This window comes from Spinacia oleracea, chromosome 4 (assembly GCF_020520425.1).
Source record: "Spinacia oleracea cultivar Varoflay chromosome 4, BTI_SOV_V1, whole genome shotgun sequence".
In the NCBI taxonomy this organism is placed as follows: domain Eukaryota; kingdom Viridiplantae; phylum Streptophyta; class Magnoliopsida; order Caryophyllales; family Amaranthaceae; genus Spinacia; species Spinacia oleracea.
Window position 1 is genome coordinate 154,867,384 of NC_079490.1, and position 21,841 is coordinate 154,889,224.

General features: G+C 36.4%; 2 protein-coding genes and 1 long non-coding RNA gene across 4 annotated transcripts; 1 reads left to right on the plus strand and 2 right to left on the minus strand.

Moving 5' to 3' along the window:
- Window positions 1–5,617: 5,617 nt before the first annotated feature.
- On the plus strand, window positions 5,618–6,549 carry LOC110791492 (vacuolar iron transporter homolog 1-like). The gene has a single exon (XM_021996244.2). The coding sequence runs from the start codon at window positions 5,723–5,725 to the stop codon at window positions 6,374–6,376; it is 654 nt and encodes a 217-aa protein (XP_021851936.1). The 5' UTR covers window positions 5,618–5,722; the 3' UTR covers window positions 6,377–6,549.
- Window positions 6,550–12,194: 5,645 nt separating this feature from the next.
- Window positions 12,195–12,924, minus strand: LOC130472054 (uncharacterized). The gene is made up of 2 exons (XM_056842469.1): window positions 12,821–12,924; window positions 12,195–12,675 (listed from the first exon to the last, which is right to left on the minus strand). The coding sequence occupies exons 1-2, from the start codon at window positions 12,922–12,924 to the stop codon at window positions 12,195–12,197; spliced, it is 585 nt and encodes a 194-aa protein (XP_056698447.1).
- Window positions 12,925–13,151: 227 nt separating this feature from the next.
- LOC130460128 (uncharacterized) lies at window positions 13,152–21,561 on the minus strand. Of its 2 annotated transcripts, XR_008920073.1 has the most exons (6): window positions 21,101–21,561; window positions 15,937–16,166; window positions 14,661–14,703; window positions 14,441–14,576; window positions 14,222–14,352; window positions 13,152–13,491 (listed from the first exon to the last, which is right to left on the minus strand). It is a non-coding gene; the product is annotated as an uncharacterized lncRNA (long non-coding RNA). The 2 variants fall into 2 exon arrangements; XR_008920072.1 differs by lacking the exon at window positions 15,937–16,166.
- Window positions 21,562–21,841: the final 280 nt, after the last annotated feature.

Sequence of the window (21,841 nt, forward strand, 5' to 3'; positions counted from 1 at the left end):
TCTTGGGCCTCATTCGTTTATGGTTCACTTAAACTTTTATGTTAAAAGTGTAGTTAGGTTATCAACATGTTGGGTGATCTATGGTGAATTTGCCTTTTATTGGGTTGTAACTAAAATATTAAAAAACGAATTTTTTTTTTAAAAAAAAAGTCATTTGCAACGCACATTTAGCTAATGTGCGTGGCAAATGACTTTTTTTTTTTCGCCTAAAAGTCATTTGCGTCGCACATTTAGCTAATGTGCGTTGCAAATGACTTTTTAGGCATGGTGCTGAAAAGTCATTTGCGTCGCACATTTAGCTAATGTGCGTTGCAAATAACTTTTCAGGCATGGTGCTGAAAAGTCATTTGCAACGCACATTTGCTAAATGTGCGACGCAAATAAGGTTCATTTGCGTCGCACAAATGTGCGACGCAAATGACTTTTAGTCATTTGCGTCGAGAGCTTTTGCCACGCACGATGTGCGACGCAAATGTGCTTAAAAGTGCGATGCAAATGACCCTTTTTCCACTAGTGAACCCATATATGGGCACAACCGACCCCCTGACCAACAAATTGGTGATAGAAATACACTCATGGTTAGCTCCCAACCAGGAGAAGACAGAGATGATGGTAACACTGAAGTTACCCTATGATGTTGACCAAGCATTGAAATCAATGTCTAGAGCCTTTATGTCAGCGTTCCCAAACTCTACTGGACTTATGAATAATTCACACAACTTTGCACCAAATCTTCCAGCCATCACGTGTTTGGTTTGGAACGTTCAAGGAGCCGGTAGTCGGGAATTTACAGTGGCACTAAGAGAAATCGTTCGCACTCATAGGCCCATGGTAATAGCCTTAGTCGAAACTCACATGGGGGGTGAACATGCTTTGAAAATTGCTACTTTACTAGGCTATACTGGGCACACTAGAGTTGATGCCCAAGGCTTCAGTGGAGGGATATGGGTCTACTGGAAACCCGAATTAGTGACTATTGCCCCCATTGATCAACATAATCAGTATATTACCATAGAGATCACTCGAAACGGTGAAATCCCGTGGTACTTGACAGCTATTTACGCTAGCCCGGACCCATCTAAGCGCCATGAACTATGGCGCAACTTGGAAGAATTTGCTCAAAATAACAATAAACCATGGTTGCTAGCAGGCGACTTCAATGAAACACGATTTGGATGGGAAAGATCCTCAAGCTGTTCTGAAACTACAAGAAGAACGGAAAGATTCAACCATTGGGTTGAAAGCAATCAGCTACCTGAAGTAGAATTCTCAGGCCCCTCTCATACTTGGGCGCGTGGCAACTCGGTTGAAACCAGACGAAGTGCAAGGCTTGACAGAGCTCTATGCAACACAGAATGGGGTCTGCATTTTGATATGGCAAGGGTCAAACATCTTCCAGCAATCCAATCTGACCATTGCCCTCTTCTCATATCGCCTAATGGGTTCGCACCACTAGAAGTAATCAATAGACCCTTTAGATTTCAAGCGGCCTGGCTTACACACGAGAAATTTCGTGTACTTTTGCAAGACAAATGGAAATCTGAAACCCCTCTTTTAACCCAACTGGGAGAATTCTCGAATGAGCTACAACAGTGGAACAAAGACATTTTCTACAACATCTTTCGTCAGAAACGGACTTTAATGGCACGCATAGGGGGCATTCAGGCAAGTCTCTCTAAAGGTCGTAACTCAACTCTGCTGAAACTTGAGGGGGCCCTTCGAAGGGAGCTAGATGAAGTGCTTGAACAAGAAGAAATGCTATGGTATCAAAAAGCTCGAGTAGATTGGATTAAGGATGGAGATCGCAACACTTCTTTCTTCCATTTGAGCACGGTGATACAGCGCTGGAAAAATAAAATCACAGCCATCAAGAATTCTGATGGGCAATGGGTTTATGATAACGCCCAAGTCAAAGAAAAAGTGGTGGAGTATTTTGCTAATTTGTTCACAGATGATGGTAGCATTGCTGAATATGATATACCATCAGGGGTCAGTCCCCAATTATCATCAGAAGATTGGCAGAAACTAAATAGAAGGTATACAAAGAGTGACATTGATTGTGTCATCAAACATATGGGCTCCCTCAAAGCCCCCGGCCCTGACGGTTTCCAAGCCATCTTCTACCAAAAGAACTGGGATATAGTCGCCCCCAGTGTGTACGATATGGTGCTCTCAGTACTCGAGGGTAAAGGGTTACCCCACTCTCTGAACGAGACCTACTTGGTTCTAATACCGAAAGTTGATAACCCCGAGCTACCTTCCCAATTTCGCCCGATCGGCCTTTGCAATGTGACATACAAAATCATAACCAAGGCCATAGTCAATCGCATAAAATTGGTCCTTCCACATATAACCTCCAATACTCAAACCAGTTTCATTCCGGGACGTCAAATCACTGACAACATTGTCATAGTCCAAGAGGTTTTGCACACGATGAAAAGGAAGCAGGGTAGGAAGGGTTTCATGGCTATAAAAATCGACTTTGAAAAAGCATACGATAGACTACGATGGTCTTTCATCCGAGACACCCTAAATGAGATGAATTTCCCATTATTAATGAATGAAGTAATAATGGATTGCATTACCTCCCCCTCGATGAGGGTTCTTTGGAATGGCGAAAAAACAGATGCCTTCACTCCATCCCGAGGCATACGACAGGGCGACCCACTTTCACCCTATATCTTCGTACTTTGTATGGAAAGACTAAACCAAGTTATAGAGGAAGCCATCATAGGAGGTAAATGGAAACCTATCCAAGTAAGCAGGGGTGGTCCGCAACTCTCCAACCTCTTTTTCGCCGATGATATCATGCTCTTTGCGGAAGCTTCGCTGGATCAAGCCCACGTATTAGCAGATTGCCTCCACCGTTTTTGCGAAGCCTCTGGTCAAAAAGTAAGTGTTAGCAAGTCCAGTGTTTTCTTCTCAACTAATGTCTCTATGGAGACAAAAGCTTCCATCTGCAGTACTCTAAATATGGAAGAAACTCTTGACATGGGCTTATACTTGGGAATGCCAACATTAACAAGCAGAGTTACGCGAGAAACTTTCAAACACCTCTGTGAAAAGGTGGACAGGAAACTTTCAGGGTGGAAGACGAAGTTCCTATCTCTAGCAGGACGCATTACCCTCGCTAAATCAACCATCTCAACCTTAGCATATTATTCAATGCAGACAGCAAAAATCCCCCGCACTGTATGCGATGAAATTGATAAAAAAACACGAAGATTTGTTTGGGGAGGTGATGATGAAAAGAGAAAGATCCACTTACTTTCGTGGGAAACACTACAACTCCCTCGAGACCATGGTGGACTCGGATTGAAATCAGCAAGACAAGCCAACTCAGCGTTTCTGACAAAGTTGGGATGGAGGGTCCTAACCGAGCCCAATGCCCTTTGGTCACGAATTCTCCGACACAAATACTGCAAGGGCCGTTGTGACATCGATATGTTCTCACCCTCATCGAATATGTCAAATGTTTGGAGGGGAATCACTGAAAATGCGACCTGGATTCAAAAGGGAGCATCAACAGCAATTGGAAATGGAGAAAAAACCTTGTTTTGGGATCATACCTGGGCAGCAGACACAGCTCTTCGAAGCCTCATCACCAACCCAATTCCAGAACAGATTGATGGAGCGACTGTTGGGGAAATGTGGGGAAAGAGGGATGACTGGAAGTGGGATCTGTTCTCACATTTACTCCCTGCTGATATTCTGAAGTTAATTGCAGCTCACAAGGTAATTGATGATCCCTCGAAGGGGGACCTACTCTACTGGCGAGGAACAAAAAACGGCTCCTTCTCAATCAAAACTGCCTACTCAATCATACGTACTACTCCTACAGAAACTAAGGATCCAAAATGGGACTTGGCATGGAAAACAAAAGTTCAGCAACGAATCCGAGTGTTTCTATGGTTAGTCCTACACAATCGACTATTGTGTAATGCAAATAGGGTAGTGCGTAAGTTGGGAGACGACCCTAGCTGCCAGCGCTGTCGCAGTCATGAAGAAACGATCCTGCATATGTTTAGGGACTGCCCGACGGCTAGACATATTTGGCATTCTGTGGGAGGCTCATCCAATTACCCATCCTTTTTCACAGGAGATTTAAACACCTGGGTAACAAGAAACCTGAAGGCGGCAGACCTCATTCACTCGGAGAAATGGCCCACCTGTTTTGCAACAACGCTATGGTGGATGTGGAAATGGAGAAACCACATAGTCTTCGGGAGAAGCAATGAAGTCCCCATTGATGTTGGCCCCTTTCTCTATCACCAAATTGAACAAACATGGAAGAGTTTCAACCTCCCTGTGGAGAATAATGCTTCAACCAGCCATACCAGAAGAGAAATTTTAGTCAAGTGGATAGCTCCCCCTATGAATTGGCTAACGCTTAACACAGACGGGGCGTCGAAAGGAACCCCTGGTCCAGCTGGCGGGGGCGGTGTCATAAGAGATGAAAGAGGCCTATTCCAAAAAGCTTTTGCTGCAAACTATGGAATATGTACAGCTTTCAAAGCAGAATTGATGGCTGCAGTTATGGGACTTGAGATGGCAAGAGAAATGGGAGTGCAAAAGCTAATACTTCAACTAGATAATGAGGCGTGTGTTCAAGTTATTACAAATACAGAGTTTCAAGGCGGTGAGTGCCACCACATCATTAATCAGTGCAGAAGCCACATCATTAATTCAGATTGGGAAGTTAAGGTTTTTCATACTTATAGAGAGGGGAATAAGGTAGCAGATTGTTTAGCTAACATAGGGGGTGCTCCAAGAAGAGAAGATTAGGTACTTTCATACTTCCCCGTATGAGATCTCTAGCCTTCTTTTTGAAGACATCATGGGTGTTACGACACCGCGCTTTGTATTTTAATTTCTTTCATAGTCGGGGTTACTTCCCCACATTTGCATCAAAAAAAAATAAAAAAATAAAAAAATAAAAAAAAACAAGTAACGAGGGACGTGGTATGGTCCGACAATTTACTAAGGGTTAGACGGTCTGTACCAAAATTTCTTAAAAAATAATGGGTACGTGGTCTAATATTACTGTCAAATGTTTTGAAACAATGTTTATTGGTTAGGTACAGTTTTCTCCAGAAATCTTATAAGAAACAACATTTGGAAGAAAAAATGAGTCTAATGTCAACATGTCATGCATCACTTGTTTTTTTTTATATTAGCATCTGGTTCATCCTTAGGGCTAATCCGGATTCGAGACGAGTTTTTGGTGGATAGATTCCAGTCCCCTCCCAATTGTTGTTTTGGGGATCGAACACGAATTCTCCCTACCAAGTTCAGCCCCAATCACCACTGAACCAACAGATCATTAATTGTCATGCATCACTTGTTATAACAAAACATTGTCCCCATTTATTACCATTTTCTCCCCTCTTACTTGTTCATCATTTATGAGGAGGTTAAGACGCTTTTTTCTAATTTGTATTACTCGTAATTACTTAAGACATTTAAAAGTTTGCGGTTAGTTATGCCCTAGTTAGCTAGTTGACAAGCTTTTATATTAGTGGACAACTCCTTATCCACTAACCTAGAATAAAAAATTGTCAACCTACATCTATAAGTAACTTAGTTTTGAGGCATGAATCAAGCACACTCACCAGTCAATACCATCTTCAATTTCAATTCCATATATTTCTGCTAAGCTGTAACAATTTTCGCTTTCGCAATCATCCAAAAAAAAAAAACAATCATCTTTATAATTTTCATAATGGAACATGGACAAAGCGCACTTCGTAACACCATCGAGCTCGATACAATCCGAGCTAACACCGTTTACGAAAACAATAATCAGCAACAAAAAGGCGGTGATAATGAGGACGTGGACTATACGAAACGAGCCCAGTGGTTGCGTGCGGCGGTCCTAGGGGCCAATGATGGGCTTATTACAACAGCTTCATTGATGATGGGGGTGGGTGCGGTGAAGCAGGATGTCAAGGCTATGATACTGACAGGGTTCGCTGGCCTTGTAGCCGCTGCGTGCAGCATGGCTATCGGCGAGTATGTGTCTGTCTACTCGCAGGTTGACATCGAACTTGCTCAAAGGAAAAGAGACAAAAAGGATAAGGGTTTTGAGGGGGAGAGTTTGCCAAGCCCTATGCAAGCGGCATTTGCTTCCTCCCTTGCTGTTGCGGTGGGGGCTATGGTGCCTCTGCTGGCTGCATTGTGTGTAAAGGATTATAAGGTCAGGCTTGGGGTGGTGCCTGCAGCTGTCACGGTGGCTTTGGTGGTGTTTGGCTGGTTGGGGGCGTATCTAGGGAAAGCACCAATTTTAAGGGCTTCTTTGAGGGTTTTGTTAGGTGGTTGGTTTGCTATGGGTATTACATTTGGCCTAACAAAGTTCATTGGGTCACGTGCACTTTAAGTTTATACTTCTATCGACTATCAATATCCAGATATAGTTACTAATTAATAAGTTGATAGTTTAAATTACATTACCAAGCAATAATTATTACCGGCCGGGTCGGGTTGTAATATCATACTACTTGTACTCTGTATAACTCATCTCGTTTTTATATGTAAGTGTTGTTTTATTTTCCTGCGAGCTCTAGTTTAACATAATACTAGTTTAGGGCCCGTGCAACGCACGGCTACTACTAAAACAATTTATTATTTCAATAGTAACTAAAAGATTTGTGATATTAGAAAAATATGAAAGTAAAAATGATTTATGAAAAAGTATAAAATCAAAATTGTGTAAAAAAAAATATTCAAATGAACTAAATTTGCATATTACTATACAAAGTTAAAAATTAACATAATTTAGTTTAACATAATACTAGTTTATGGCCCGTGCAACGCACGGCTACTACTAAAACAATTTATTATTTTAATAGTAACTAAAAGATTTGTGATATTAGAAAAACATGAAAGTAAAAATGATATATGAAAAAGTATAAAATCAAAATTGTGTAAAAAAAAATATTCAAATGAACTAAATTTGCATATTACTATACAAAGTTAAAAATTAACATAATTTAGTTTAACATAATACTAGTTTAGGGCCCGTGCAACGCACGGCTACTACTAAAACAATTTATTATTTTAATAGTAACTAAAAGATTTGTGATATTAGAAAAAACATGAAAGTAAAAATGATATATGAAAAAGTATAAAATCAAAATTGTGTAAAAAAAAATATTCAAATGAACTAAATTTGCATATTACTATACAAAGTTAAAAATTATAGTCGTTTACTTGTATGTAGAACGATCTACTTACGTTAACCAAACTCGAATGACTCAAGACTAATTTTCGAAAAGACCCGAACATAACCGAGTTAGTCAAATACAACATATTTTGAATTGAGTAACCGAGTTAGTCAAATACAACATAGTTTGGCCAAAATATTTGATCAAGTCGTCTACCAAGAGACCTATTCCTTTCCAACAGAAATAAATAAATATAAACACAATTGAAATATACTACGTACTCTTTACATAAATAATTGAAGAATATGTTGGAAATCCTAGTGAGAATACAAAATAAAATGAGTGGGGAAAATGTGGGAATATGAAAAGTCGCACATGGGAAAAACACAAACTATATTTATTGTTTATATTAGGAGACTTGAGGGAATCATTTGTTTAAGAAAGCATGAAAGTGTCATGGGTGGACACACAACACACACATGCGCGCTGGCCGGGCCGTGGGTCGTGGGCCTGGGTACTTGGTACTTGGCGAATGCGGTTCGCGGGCGTGGGTGGGTTTTGTGGGCCGGGTTTAATTAATTCTAACGGGCAAAATTAATCAACCCTGTAACTTTCCCATTAATCCCCACTAAATGTTGTTGTAAATGCCCCTTAATCACCTAGTAAACGTGGTAACCACCCATTACTAGCCGTTTTATGGCCGTTATAAGTATTCCTATAAATACCTCTCTTCCGGTTTTCACTTACATAAACAATTCTCAATATTTATTTAAGTGATACACTTGCCTTTTCCGACTGTATTTATTTAAGAGATACACTTGCCAATTTTAGTACTTTATCAACTCCGCTATCTAATTAAATAATACATCTAATTTACCCTATGACCCACCATACTATTAAACAAATAATTTCATAAACCCACCTCACCTCTCACCCCATCAAAATGACATGGTCCCCCTTGTTTACTTATTAAAATATCTAACCAACCCCACTTGCTTTATTATTTTATTTCATTCAATTTTGTATCTTAATATCCGTGTCCGACCAAGTGTATCTCTTAAATAAATACGGAGGGAGTAAATAGAGTTATTGAAGTTAAAAATTAACGGGCCGGTTTGGCCAAAATATTTGATCAAGTCGTGTACCAAGAGACCTATTCCTTTCAACAGAAATTAATAAATATAAACACAATTGAAATATACTACATACTCTTTACATAAATAATTGAAGAATATACCAAGGTTGGAATTTGATAACAACAATAAATCATTCAATACCTTAGAATATTTGGTGATATAATAATATGATAATTGGGAATAAGCGTAATTTTTTTTACCTAAATTCTTATATGAGACTGTCTTCACCATCAACTGATGGTGAGACCAGTTCACACTTGCGAATTTAGGTATGTTACTTCTATAGTTTAGACATGTTACTTTTTTTTATATAATTTTAGAGGAAGTACTTTTTTTAGTTTAGGTATGTTACTTCTATAGTTTATACATGTTACTTTTTTTATACGGATTAGTTTTAGGGGAGATATTTTCTTAGTTTATGTATGTTACTTCTATAGTTTAGACATGTTACTTTTTTTTTAAATAATTTTAGAGGAGGTATTTTTTTTTTAGTTTAGGTATGTTATTTCTATAGTTTAGACATGTTAGTTTTTTTTTTTATAATTTTAGATGAGGTACTTTTTTAGTTTAGGTATGTTACTTCTATAGTTTAGACATGTTACCTTTTTTTATACGGAATAGTTTTAGGGGAGGTACATTTTTAGTTTAGGTATGTTACTTCTATAGTTTAGACATGTTACTTTTTTTTTTAATAATAATTTTAGAGGAGGTACTTTTTTAGTTTAGGTATGTTACTTCTATAGTTTAGATCTGTTACTTTTTTTTTATAGTTTTATGGGAGGTACGCTATTGGTTTCGCGCTCGTCACACCATCAAGTTGATAGTCTGACTGATCTCACAGGAGACGCGCTGTTTTTTTTTTTAAAACACAAGTTATATGGTACTCAATACCATGTTAGTTATCCTCAATTCCAACTCAGCTACCATGCTTTTATTAATTTTTACTACATTTAATATGTAAACAGAACCATAGAGGGCCATGGCCCATCCCAGCCCCTGGTTTCGCCACTGTGTACACCATGTGTGTGAACAATTCTAAAAGATGCATGGTTTAAGTTATATGTGAGCAATGTTCCACACCTTATCTATCTATTACTCCCTCCGTTCCTAAATACGTGTCCACTTTGGACATGTACATGGTAATTAATAAAATTGAATGGTGTGTAAGAGGTAATGATTGGGAATGTTTTTTTTTTTGGAAAGGAAAAAGTAGATAATTGTTTATTGATAAAGTATAAAGTGGGAAAAGTGTACAATGTGTAAGAAAAGGTAATAATGATGTATAGAAAAGTGGGAAAAGTGGGAAAAGTGTATGGAAAAGTGGGAAATGTGTATGTCCAAAAACGGAAAGTGGACACATAAAAGGGAACGCCATAAATGGGAACTAGACACGTATTTAGGAACGGAGGGAGTACTATATATATACTAAAAGACACACCAGAAATAACACGTGTCACGTCCTGGTGAGTCCTTAGTATTTTTTATTTAATTTTTTTTATTTAAGAATCTTTTAAAATATCTGATCCTGATTTTTTTTTTCTTATTATTTCCTTCTATTTAATGTAATAGAAGTATATATATAAAAAAATAAATTATGATTTCATGTATTACGACAAGGATAAAAAGAATATATATTATTACTCATTTGAAGAACATATATGTTCCCGAAAAAAAAAAAACATATATGTTAAAAAAATCACAGTTTTTTTTTTTGATATTATTGTTTCTATAATATACATAGTAAGCTATTACGAAAACTCCGTAGAAGCAAAATAAAAAAGTATTTTTTTGTTTTTCATATAAAATTTTCAAAAAAAATGCATTATACTCTTAACCTACAATAGTTAATAAATAAATAAATAAATTACTCTGAAATGTGTTATTATACGACCATACCCAAACAGAAAAAAATATTCATTTTTTATTTTATGTAAAACAAGTGTTAAAAAGTGGGTCCAACAAAATTACTTATAAACCTGAAAGTCTGTTATATACCCAATCTAGAAAATAGGGTATTATAATTAATATGGTTATCAAATCAATGCCATATCCAAAAATTTGGATAGATCGAGGGTAAGGGTACGGGTATGGTTACGGTTACAGATATTATCCAATTCTAAAAGAAAACTATATCTAATAATTGTCTCATAAGTTTATTTCTTATATTTTTGTCGGGTACGAGTACGGGTATGGTTATTGTTACAGATAGTATTTTTGTCGAAACGCTAAACTCCTAAAATCACACTAGTCACTTTACAATCCAAGAAATAATAATCTTCTCTGATTATTCCAACAACCATTGATAAAAATTGATTTTATTTTATTAAAAAGTTCGTTTAAATAAATTATTCAGAACAGAAAAAAAAATTAGTCTCATCTTTGTATTGCACGAGACCTAACCTAGTAAATATATATATCTTTAACCATTTTAATTTAAAGGGGCATTATCGATGTTTTATGTGGATCTCAAAGTATTTAAATGTCTTGATGTATATATATGATGTATGCAAACATTTTCGAAACTCGTGTTCCAATATTTATATAAACGTTTTTAATTAAATGTTTAAATCTTAAGTAAGGTTTTTGTTGATCGATATTTTACGTGGACACTAAAGTGCTCAAGAGTTGGACTATTCTCTACTAGTATTCTATTTACGCGATGCGTGCCGATATTTTTTAAAATCTTATTTGATATATGTGCAAGTAATGTTCCAACGCTTTATAATTTTTTAACAATTTTTGTAAGGGTATTATCGATATCTTACATGGACACCTAAGTGCTAATTTATTAAACAAAAGTTTGATTATAATGAACTAAAATAATACTTCAATGACATTTTTCTCTAATTTGTTGATTAAAACATAGTCCTATATCACTACAAGAATTTGTATCTTTAACGACAACCTAATTACAACGGGTCAAAAATCCCGTCGCAAAAGCCTTTTGCGACGGGGCTAGCAACCAAACAAAGACGGGAAATAACCGTCACAAATGTCTTTTATGACGGGTTAATGACGAGATTTTCCATTAACGACACCCCCTTTTTATGACGAGTTCGCGACAGGAAATCCCGTCATTAATCAACGATTATTGGCCTTTAACGACGGGATTTCCCGTCGTTAATGATACAATTTTTTGTAGTGTATACACGCTACACATGATTAAATGTATTCACATTTGCTAAAACATGTAAGAAATTTTATTTAAAACTAATTAAAGAAAAAACTGAACATATTTATATATAACGAAAACTATTTAGAAATTAATGTAATAACAAATTAACTAAAATAAACGTAAAAGTTTGTGTTTTATACTTGTTTTTTTTTTTTTTGCGTTTTTTTCCCAAGGTGCTTGTATAACCATATAAAATTAAGGCGTGATTAGGAATAAGACTAAGTTTAATTTTGTAATTTAAAAAAAATGCGAGATTGAAGAGATGGATTCCATTTCTTTTAAATGCCTTAATACTTGCTTTCATGCAGATTCACTCTCAGCTTAGTTATTATCTTCTCTCTCTTCCCCCTAAATCTCCTCTAAAATCCTCCATAGATTATTCAACAAACTATAATTTATTTAAAATTGGTCGAATTTGGCCAACTTGCTCGTTGCTGAGGTTGTAAGTTTGGAGGTTTGTTCGAAAATTGCTCGAATTATGTTCAAATTAGGTCAAATTCCGACTTACTGGTATAATCTCTCTCTCCTAAATCTTCAATTTCACACCTAAATTCCCCTAATTAGTTTAAAATTGTTCATAAACCTTAATTTACTGAATGTTTTTTTTTTGCAAGTAAGGTATATATTGCATCAAAAAACTGATACAAATTTACAAGATCAAGGAGACAACCCTCCTAAAATCACCAAACATTAGGCTAAAACAAGAAAGCCAAAACCAAACTAGCCTCTAAACAAGGTTGTAAACCAGCTAGAGTCCCTAGTGCTAATAGCTCTAGGTAAGACAGTGTGATTCCTATTATGCACAGTTTTCTGAATGAGGCTAACAACCCTATCTACAATATGTACTTGGTTTTTCCACAAGTCATTGTTCCTCTCCTTCCAAAAATGGTAAATAGTACACAAAACAATGGAGGAAATGAATCCTCTCTTGAACTTCGTGGTCCTATTTCTGAGTAACCATTTAACAATGTCACGCAGACTATTAGGTAATATGTTCATCTCAATCCAAGGAGCAATCTTCTGCCTGCACCTGAGACTATACTGACACCCAAAGAACAGGTGTGAATGACTCTCCACCTCAATACCACACAACAAACATGTATTGTCAGTAGTGACCCCAATTTTCATCCACCTGTCGTTGGTGTTCAGCCTATCCAAAATTGTCAGCCAAGTGATGAATCTATGTTTAGGTTGACTCAATCTACACCACAGTGTAGAAGCCCAGTGCATTCTCTAAGTAGTAGGAAGCAGAGTGTATATGCTTGTTTGATGGAGTATTTAGGCAAGGCCATCAGTTGCATATCAGTAATGTATGCTTTCATTTTATCCTTTACTTGACAGATTACCTTCCAGCACTAGTAGAAAAACATTCATTTGAGGCGTCACTTTTATATTCATTTGCGGCGTTTTTGGCGTAGCAGCAAACAGAGTGGCAGCAAATGAATAACATTGATTTGCGGCGTTAAAAAACGCCTCTAATGAATTATTCATTTGCGGCGTATAGGTACATAAAACGCCTCAAATTAATAGTATTATTAGTCAACATTTTCTACCTAAACGCCTCAAATATTGTAAAATTGCGGGAGTTTAACGCCGCCAATAATGTATAATTTTTTTTATAAATAATCTATTTTCTATATTCAACGAGCCCAAACATGTAGAACCTGCACTCACGCCACATTTATACAATGTCCAAAAGAATCATGAACCACCAATAACTTCCAATAAACTTTGATTTTTACATATAATGCCACCATCATATGTTTACAAAAATAAATCACCTAAATAGCAAGTCGATCATAACTATGTCTTTTACACTTCGTACATTATAAATTTGCACCAAAACTATAATAAGGCAATTATATATGATTTCAATAGCAAGAAACATCCACAAAAAGAGATCGATGAAGTGTTAATTATTTACACACAATGTTCGGTGAAGTATGATGCCCATTTGTCTCGTATGTCATCAATTGATCTCATCGGTGAAAGGATCTCCACTTAGTGACGTGCAAACCTAACAAAATAATACATATATATCATAAAATAAGTTATCTTCGGTTAGATGATCTAAAAACAACTAGGAAATTAGAAAATAACAGGTGTTGGTTGTTTTCGCTCCCAACTCTCAACTAATGAATCTAAATAGGTGTTAAACCATTTTCATTATGCCAGCAACCACTGGATGCTGAAGCGACAAAAGAACATGATTGGAAAGACAACAAACTGGAAATTGGAATATCTTGACATACAGATTCATGGCTAAAACGACCATGGAATAGGTGAACAAATCTGATACCTGGTGAAAACTAAATACATACACAATGTATAAGAGATAACAAACTAAACTATTTACAAGTCGACACAACCCAACTTTCTTACAAAGTGTGCCTATGTTATCATTATCCCATACTCCATAGTTTATATCAAACACATGCACTGATCCACAAGCCAGAGTGAAAACAGGGAATAGAGAGAGATACCGAGCATTACATTAATAACATCTTCGTAGTTCATACACGAGTTAAAATCAGAAGATATGTATCAACTAGACGTTATATTCATTATGTCGAAAAAGACATCATTTAACCCCACATTCGTTCAGTAGGAACAAAGACCATTATAAATAACCACCAGAGTAAAACATGGACGTACATGATGGATTTTGTTGATTAATAATGACCAAGAAACTAAATTTTCACTTTAGATACACACAGTCAAATTTCGCGGAGAACAAACAAAATTACCTAGGACAAGGATTTGCTGATTGGTAGATCAATAAAGCTCCTACTGCATAATGTATTTCAAGTCAACAACAGAACACAAGTGTTGGACAAACTCCAAAGGCACTCCATTTCCCTTGCATTCATCTTAAACCCTACATAGTAAAGCACAAGTCAGGGAGTGAGGAGAAAATATTAATAGAGCAACTGCCCTCTATTCATGACAAGAGATAATGTTGGTACCCTCTAGTCAACATGTAGTCAGAAAGTTATTCCTGTCCAGAAATATCTTCTCGGATAACAGAGTAAAAACTGTAGAAAACAGCAGCACTATCCATCCAGAGGGCAAACAGCTACGAAATGAAAATGACGATGAGCCCTGTATACCAGGACATAAATATTTGTAAGAAAAACAATGGATTTTTTGTTTTTACGATACTGACCAACTTACTCACACCCTCACCAAAAATGATATCCAATTCAGCTTGTTTATACGGTCTTGACACCTGCAACATGAGCACAAATGGTCAGAAGAAATAGAGAACAAAAGAAAAAGAAGCAAAGTAGAGGGTAGAATTAATCGTGTCATGCTCAGAGTTCACAGAATAGATGATGGCTGGCTTAACGACCGAGTCGTGCCAGGAGTGCTTATGCCATTTAGGCTTTTGCACAAAATAGATGATGGTTGGCTTAACGACCGAGTCGTGCCAGGAGTGCTTATGCCGTTTAGGCTTTTGCACAAAATAGATTATAACTGTTATTTGCTTCCTGCCCTCTTGTTGTAGAGCATTAAAGACATAAGTGAAGTTTGCCAAATCATGTCAATATAGAGATTGGGATACACTATCCTCATAACACTTTGCATTTAGCAGACATTATTCATAAGCTTAAAGATAATAAATTATTTATTACATGCCTCTTAAAAGATGGTAAAGGTGATTGACCGGTAGGAGAGTTAATTTCATGCTATATCTTTGCTCAACAATATCAATTATGAATCTTAAAAGGAGTTAGACTAGCGATAGAACTTATGCTGATACCACATACTAGTACTTATGTGTACGCACAAACATATAAGTGTGTGGGTAATTGACTCCAAGTCAATAAATTTGCAGCCGTTTTAGGGACTCAAGTACTTACCAACCAAAATTTGATCTAGCAACACTATAAATGACCGACTAAAAGGACCAATCGACTTGGCCCAGGACTCTTCATCATAATAATACGAAACTGATTTATTGTTACTGGTTATGAGTTCAAAACCGTCTTAACAAAACTTATGGATTTAAAAGTGATTGCACACATCGTTACTTTCTAAAAGGATTTAACTTTGATTACTGTAGTATACTAACTAGCCCCTTTAAGTCTTAAGTCGAGTCAATAGTCGGGTTGAGAGTTAAAATTACTTCGTGTGTGAGTAGTATCATTGTCAGAAGATGCTCATGCAGTCACGTCTTTACCCAAAGATTCTTAGCCAGCCTAACATGTAAACCAACTATACTTGCAAAGACATAACACATCTAACCTAACTAAAACCATGTAAAATTTAAAGATATAACTCATTCGGCATGTAAGAGATTTATTATAACACGTGACATGCTTAAGACTAACTAATTAAGTCGGTGAATTGGAACTAATGTGCTGGTAAGATTTAATTTAATCAAGAGTTTTATCAAACAACTATACTACTCAATTATCAGGAAAAATGAAAACACTTTTGGTGGAGAATACCAAACAACCTGAATGTACTCTTTACTCTGGCCATACTAAGCTCGACTCCTTCATACCCAATTAACAGTAGGTCGGCTAACTATAGTAGAATTTGACCACACCAAGCTGTTTGAGAACTTTCATATAAAATCACAAATCACAAATTTGACTTCGTACACACATCAATGAGGAAGAATAAATCACAGTCAGCATGCTTATCAACACCGTCCACTCGTCCAGTATTTTGGATCTATAGTAGCTGAAAAGAGAATCATTCACAACTGTGTAAGGTTCTTATGCTCGCACTCTTTGTATGAAAATGAAATACGATTTGCACATAATAAGGATAAAGCTAGAGTACTACTAATAGCAATTGTAGAAGAACAAATTCACACGGGATACGCTAAATACTTGGGTTCTACTGGCGATATAAATAGGATCATGACTACATCATTTAACTCGACAAGTTTAGCTTTCAAATGTAAATTCTGCTCCTGACAAAGGAGTATCATTTTTTGATAATAGTTTCTAGAAAATGGTATGACGGTAAAGAAATGGTGTACCAAAAGCCTGTTAACCAGACAAAAAATCACTACCCAAAACTCAGGCTTGCACTTAAGAACTATGACTATTGGAAGTTTATGAATCTTGCCTGTCATCATCTAAAAACCACTACTACAAAAATGTCCAAAGAGATCCCTAAAAACAGACCCTTTTGAATACATAACGGGTCTCTTTAGTTAAAAAGACCTTATATTATCAATAACGGGTCTCTTCTATTAACCCGGAAAATAAAAGATACACAACACACCCATTTTCACAGATACGGAGTCTCTTATATAAGCGGGGTCCACGGAGTGTAAAAAAGAAGAGAGCCGTTAACTACCATGAGGGATCTGTTTAATTTAATTCATACGGAAAATAGTCATTGTTTAATTTAATTAACGCCCAATTTTCTTTTCCCCTTCCTTCTACCAGCGAAAACCCAACCCTACTCCCCCATTTCAGATCTAATCGAATTTGTAGCAAAATCGCATCCCAAACTTTTCACTCCTTTGTTCTCAATCAAAACTCCAATTTATCTTCCTCAATCACTCCCCAATATCACCAATTTCTGCAGCTCACTAGAGTTGAATGAAAAACCCTAATTTTCAAAATCAAATTTCAATTTTTAAGCAACAATGCAAATTCGGTCATTGAAATCCGTACAATTCATGGAGGTTTGTACGCAGATTCCAGTCGATGAGCTCAATCAACAGATCGAGCAGACAAGGGATGAATCGCAAGGTCGAAGTGAAGTTGAAGAATTTTCGAATATTTTTCACGATTTCCAGGAGAATTAGGGTTATTTATTCGATTCATTACATCTGGGATGTTACCTGAAATTGATTGAATTTATTCTTGTTTCGATTGATACTAATGCTGAGTTGACCACTAGATCTGAGAGGAAGGAGGCGGCTAAGAATACTCTCTCTGCCTACCAAGCTGTTCTGGTAATTTTAATTTGTTTCGCAAGTTAATACAAGAAAGTTATTCAGATGCGTGTTTTTGGTGATTTTGTTGGTTTTAGATCATCGGGATTTATCGTTTTCTTTTTTAGATTCCAACAACATTGTGATAATAGTGAATTATAATTATTAATGTTCGGGTATCTAATTATAGTTTTGCATTATGTTCGTATAATTTGTGATTTTCATGACAATTTGTTAGTTTTGCTGAAGTTTTTATTGGTATGAGAAAAGGTTTAGGAAGGTAATCAAATTTGTTGATATAAAAGTGATTGGAATCTTTTGGGTTTGTTTTCATCTTTGTTTGGACATTTTTTGGGTTTGTTTGTTCATCTTTGCTTGAGCTTTGGGTTACAATTATTATTTATTTAATTGCTTGTAGGTTTTTTCCCTAAGGTAATATGTTAGTGGAAAGATTTTTGATATTGAGTAAAATCGATATGGTTCATGTACATGAAACCCTTATCCATTTTGGGAATAAGGCCTTGGTTTTGTTGTGGTAAAAGAAAAAACACTAATAAAGGCTTCATTGAATGATAAACTTGCTTTCTGCTTGCAACTAGCACGTTTGGTGGAGATGTATAGATACTATCTATTTGAATGGGACTTAGAATGGTAAAATAGACAAGACTATAATACTATATTAACTGGGCAACTCATGTGGCTGTTGGGATTGGTGATGGTGTCCCTGGGTATTGTGCAAAACAAACTAATGCACCTGCATTCATTGTAAGTTCATTAGCCTCCGCATAATCTTTTGCTGCTGTTTGTCTGAGCTTTCAGACTTAATCAGGTTGTTGCAAGCACAGAAAACCAATCCTGACTCCCCCCTTAGATCTACTCATTCCAAAATTCTCACTTCTTTGTTCACAATCAAAACCCAGATTTATGTTCGTCAATCAATCTATAAATCCCTAATTCACTCATTTCTGCACCTCACCGGAATTTATCTTCTTCAATTGATCCAATAATGTGAATTTTGTCATCTCTGCTCTCTTCCCTTATTTCGCCGCCGCTGTTTGGGGTTATGGTGGTTGTTGACGATATCGTTGCTAGTTATGAACTGGTAATCTCTCTACTAATTTATTGCATTAATAAATTGAATTGAATTAAACCCTCAATTTATAAAACCCTAACTTTTTCTTCTAGATTTCTTACTCATTTCCGGCAAGAATTGCGTACCGTCAGCCCTGCTGGCGCTTCGCCATCGGCGAAGGCTGCTAATTGTCAAACCATTGGTGTCGAGGTTGGTGTTATTGTGGTCTCTTCTTCACTCATTTCAGTCCTCTTCTTCACTCATTTCACTCCGCTGCTTCATCTTTCCTATGGCAGACTCGTCGAAGTCACTCTGTAGCCTCGCCGGAGCTGCTGCTGTTGCGGTTCTGTTGGTGTTGTCAGATCTAACTTAACACAAGAGTGGATGAATCTAAAGCTTAAAGGGAAGTTGAAGGAACTTTCGGTAACGAATATGTAAAGCTCATTTTCCCTCTCTCCATTTTCAATTTTTATTAGCTCATTTGGTATTCCTTTTAATTGAATGTTTGAGAATTTGCAAAGTTTTTTCTTTGAAAAATGACCCTGCAAAAATCTTACCTCTGGACAGATTTTTTCTACAATTTAAGTATGTTTTGCTCCATCTTTTAGTGCTTTAAAAAGTTTGAATGTTGTATTTTTCTTTTAATTGATATTTCCGACTAATTTATGCATTGATAATATCTATCATGTCCTCTAGTTCTCTATCCAGGGACAGGCTTGTATTTGCTACCAAGCTATTTTATTTCAATTGTTTTGAACAATGTGATTTTCTTAGTTGCCAGGTTATAGCAGTTTTGTTTACACCAAGCCACTTTAATATGATTCTCATTTTCCTTATGGTACAAGCTACAAATCTGGTCGTGAATGATATTATAGATGTTCTGTAGAAGGTGTTTGATTATCTGAATTGATATATGCTTGTCTTTATATTGTGACTCTTGACATATTAAGTTGCCAAGGCGCAAGTGATGGCTTATCTTAATTAATTAGCAAGACTGGTCGTCTGCAACGATCAACTCTAGCTTGTGATTCTCTTCTATAACTCTTTAAGATATTTTATTTTTTCTTTTGAAAAATATGTACCTCATTTTCTCTATCATTTGTTTTCAGGTGATTCTTGTCACTTGTCATTTGCCTAGGCTTTTGTTTGTGGATTAGTGTTCATTTCACTATAAAGTTTGGGTGACTTGTTTAGGAGTCTGTAAATTCTTTTTAGGCCTAAGAGCGGTAATGTATTACATAATAATATTTCAGAACATTGTGTGAGACAGATGTTTTGTTCATTCTTATACCTACCTAAATCATTGGTGTTTGTAAACCGATGATTCTTGTAAGAAGGAATATAGAGATATTTGTTAACTTCCTCGGTCTGTTTCGGCATTAGTGTGATCATGTCCGTATGTCTTGTGTTCTGTTTTATCGTTATATACTAATTCCTCTACATTTGTCTACCTTTCACATTCAGGGATCAGAAGCATCGCTCGTGGTTTTCCCGGCCTTGAAATGATTAGCATATCGATGAAGATGCAAGGTTTAAATGAGGAGATATAGAGTAATATATATTTCTTGTACTTACAACTTTCAGATATATATATGTACATGTTTGGGTTTTTATTCATGATAGACCATGAAGTATTTTGTAAGATTTTGGTCGAATATGAATTTTTGGTGTTGTATTAAAGTTGGTTTTTTAATTTAAGTTTAAGCAATAATAGTTCTGCTGTTTCAAAATAATATTATTTATTTTTTTTAATAAAAAATTGGCAAAGAGACCCAATATCTAAGATGATGGGTCTTTTTTTTTTATATTAAAAAATGAAAAAGAGACCCGTTATCTTACATATGGGGTCTAAGTTTGTTTGATAAAATAATATTAAAAAATATCAAAGAGACCCCCTGTGTTAGATATGGGGTCTGAATTTTTCCACAGACAAACCCCATATCTCTAATAAGGGGTCTCTTCCCTAGCTAAATTATTTGTCTTACTGTTAACATAAGAGACCCCTTTTCTTAAATATTGGGTCTCTTGTTTTTAACAAACAGACCCCCTCTAGATGAGGGGGTCTCTTTTAAAAAGAGACCCCCCCATCTAGAGACCCCCTCTAAGAGGATCTCTTAGGCCATTTTGGACGGGTCTCTTTGCCCACTTTTGTAGTAGTGAACATAGGGTGCTTAACATGCTGGTAGCAAATGACATGGTTGCAGGTTTACAAACGTGGCAGACTGCTGGATATAGGGTAATTAAATGACAATTAAGAGCAAGCCAACAATCGAGTAGTAAGGCAGTATGCCATGTACCAATAACTAGTTAAACAAACCCCAGACTAGAAAGCATATACGGAGTACAAGAAATTCACAAAACAAAAAAACGAAATTCACAAAACAAAAAAACGAAATTCACAAACTACCCACGAAATTCACAGGGGAAAAAACGAAATTCACAAAATAAATTACAAAATTAGATGAATGTTGAAGACAGTTACTTCTATAACTACCACAACTACACAAACCCTAGAAATTTAAAAATAGAATTCGAAAATAATTCAATAATTCATAATTAATTCATGTAAATTTGAGAGATTAAAGAGAGAATACATAATTCAAATAGAAAAATTGACAAGGAGGAGGACGAAGGAGGAGCGACACATACCTAGACCTAGCACGACGGCCGACGAACTTGAAACAACGGTGAAATTCACCCAATAACTTGAACCCAGGGCGTGAATTAACGAATTTTAGTTGGTTGCTATAACTTTCGCATAATTTTAGTAGATCTGGGTCTGTGGTTTGTGAGTCACCAACGCCCGACGGTGGAGATGACTCTGTAGCTTTAGTGAGACACCGGATCCCGATGGTGGAGAAGAGTTTGTAGCTTTAGTTAGACACCAGCGACAGTCAGTGGTGAAGAAGAGTGAAGGAGAAGGAGAAGGAGGAGAAGGAAGAAGACAAGTAAAGAGAAAGAAAAATGCGGGATATTTTGGCTAAGGGTTTAGTTTATTACATAATGATTGATTGGCGGCGTCAGCTGCCTAATACGCCGCTAAGATAAAAATAATCTCAATTTGAGGCGTTATGGTCCATTTTAGCTGTTGATTTGGGGCGTTCTATTATTAACGCCGCCGATGCATAGCAGCAAATCAATGTTTTTCTACTAGTGCAGTACCCACTGTCAGTGGTTTTGGGGGACTAATCCCACCAATCCTGGCCCTTAATGTACACTGGATGAGCCCATCTCACCCATACATTATCCTTTTTAGTGGCTATCATCCAAACATGCTTTCCCATAGCAGCAACATTCCACAATTTCAGGTTAATGAGGCCTAAACCTCCACCTTTCTTAGGCTTACATACACTATACCAAGCTACTTTCTCTGGACTGGTAGATTCAGTA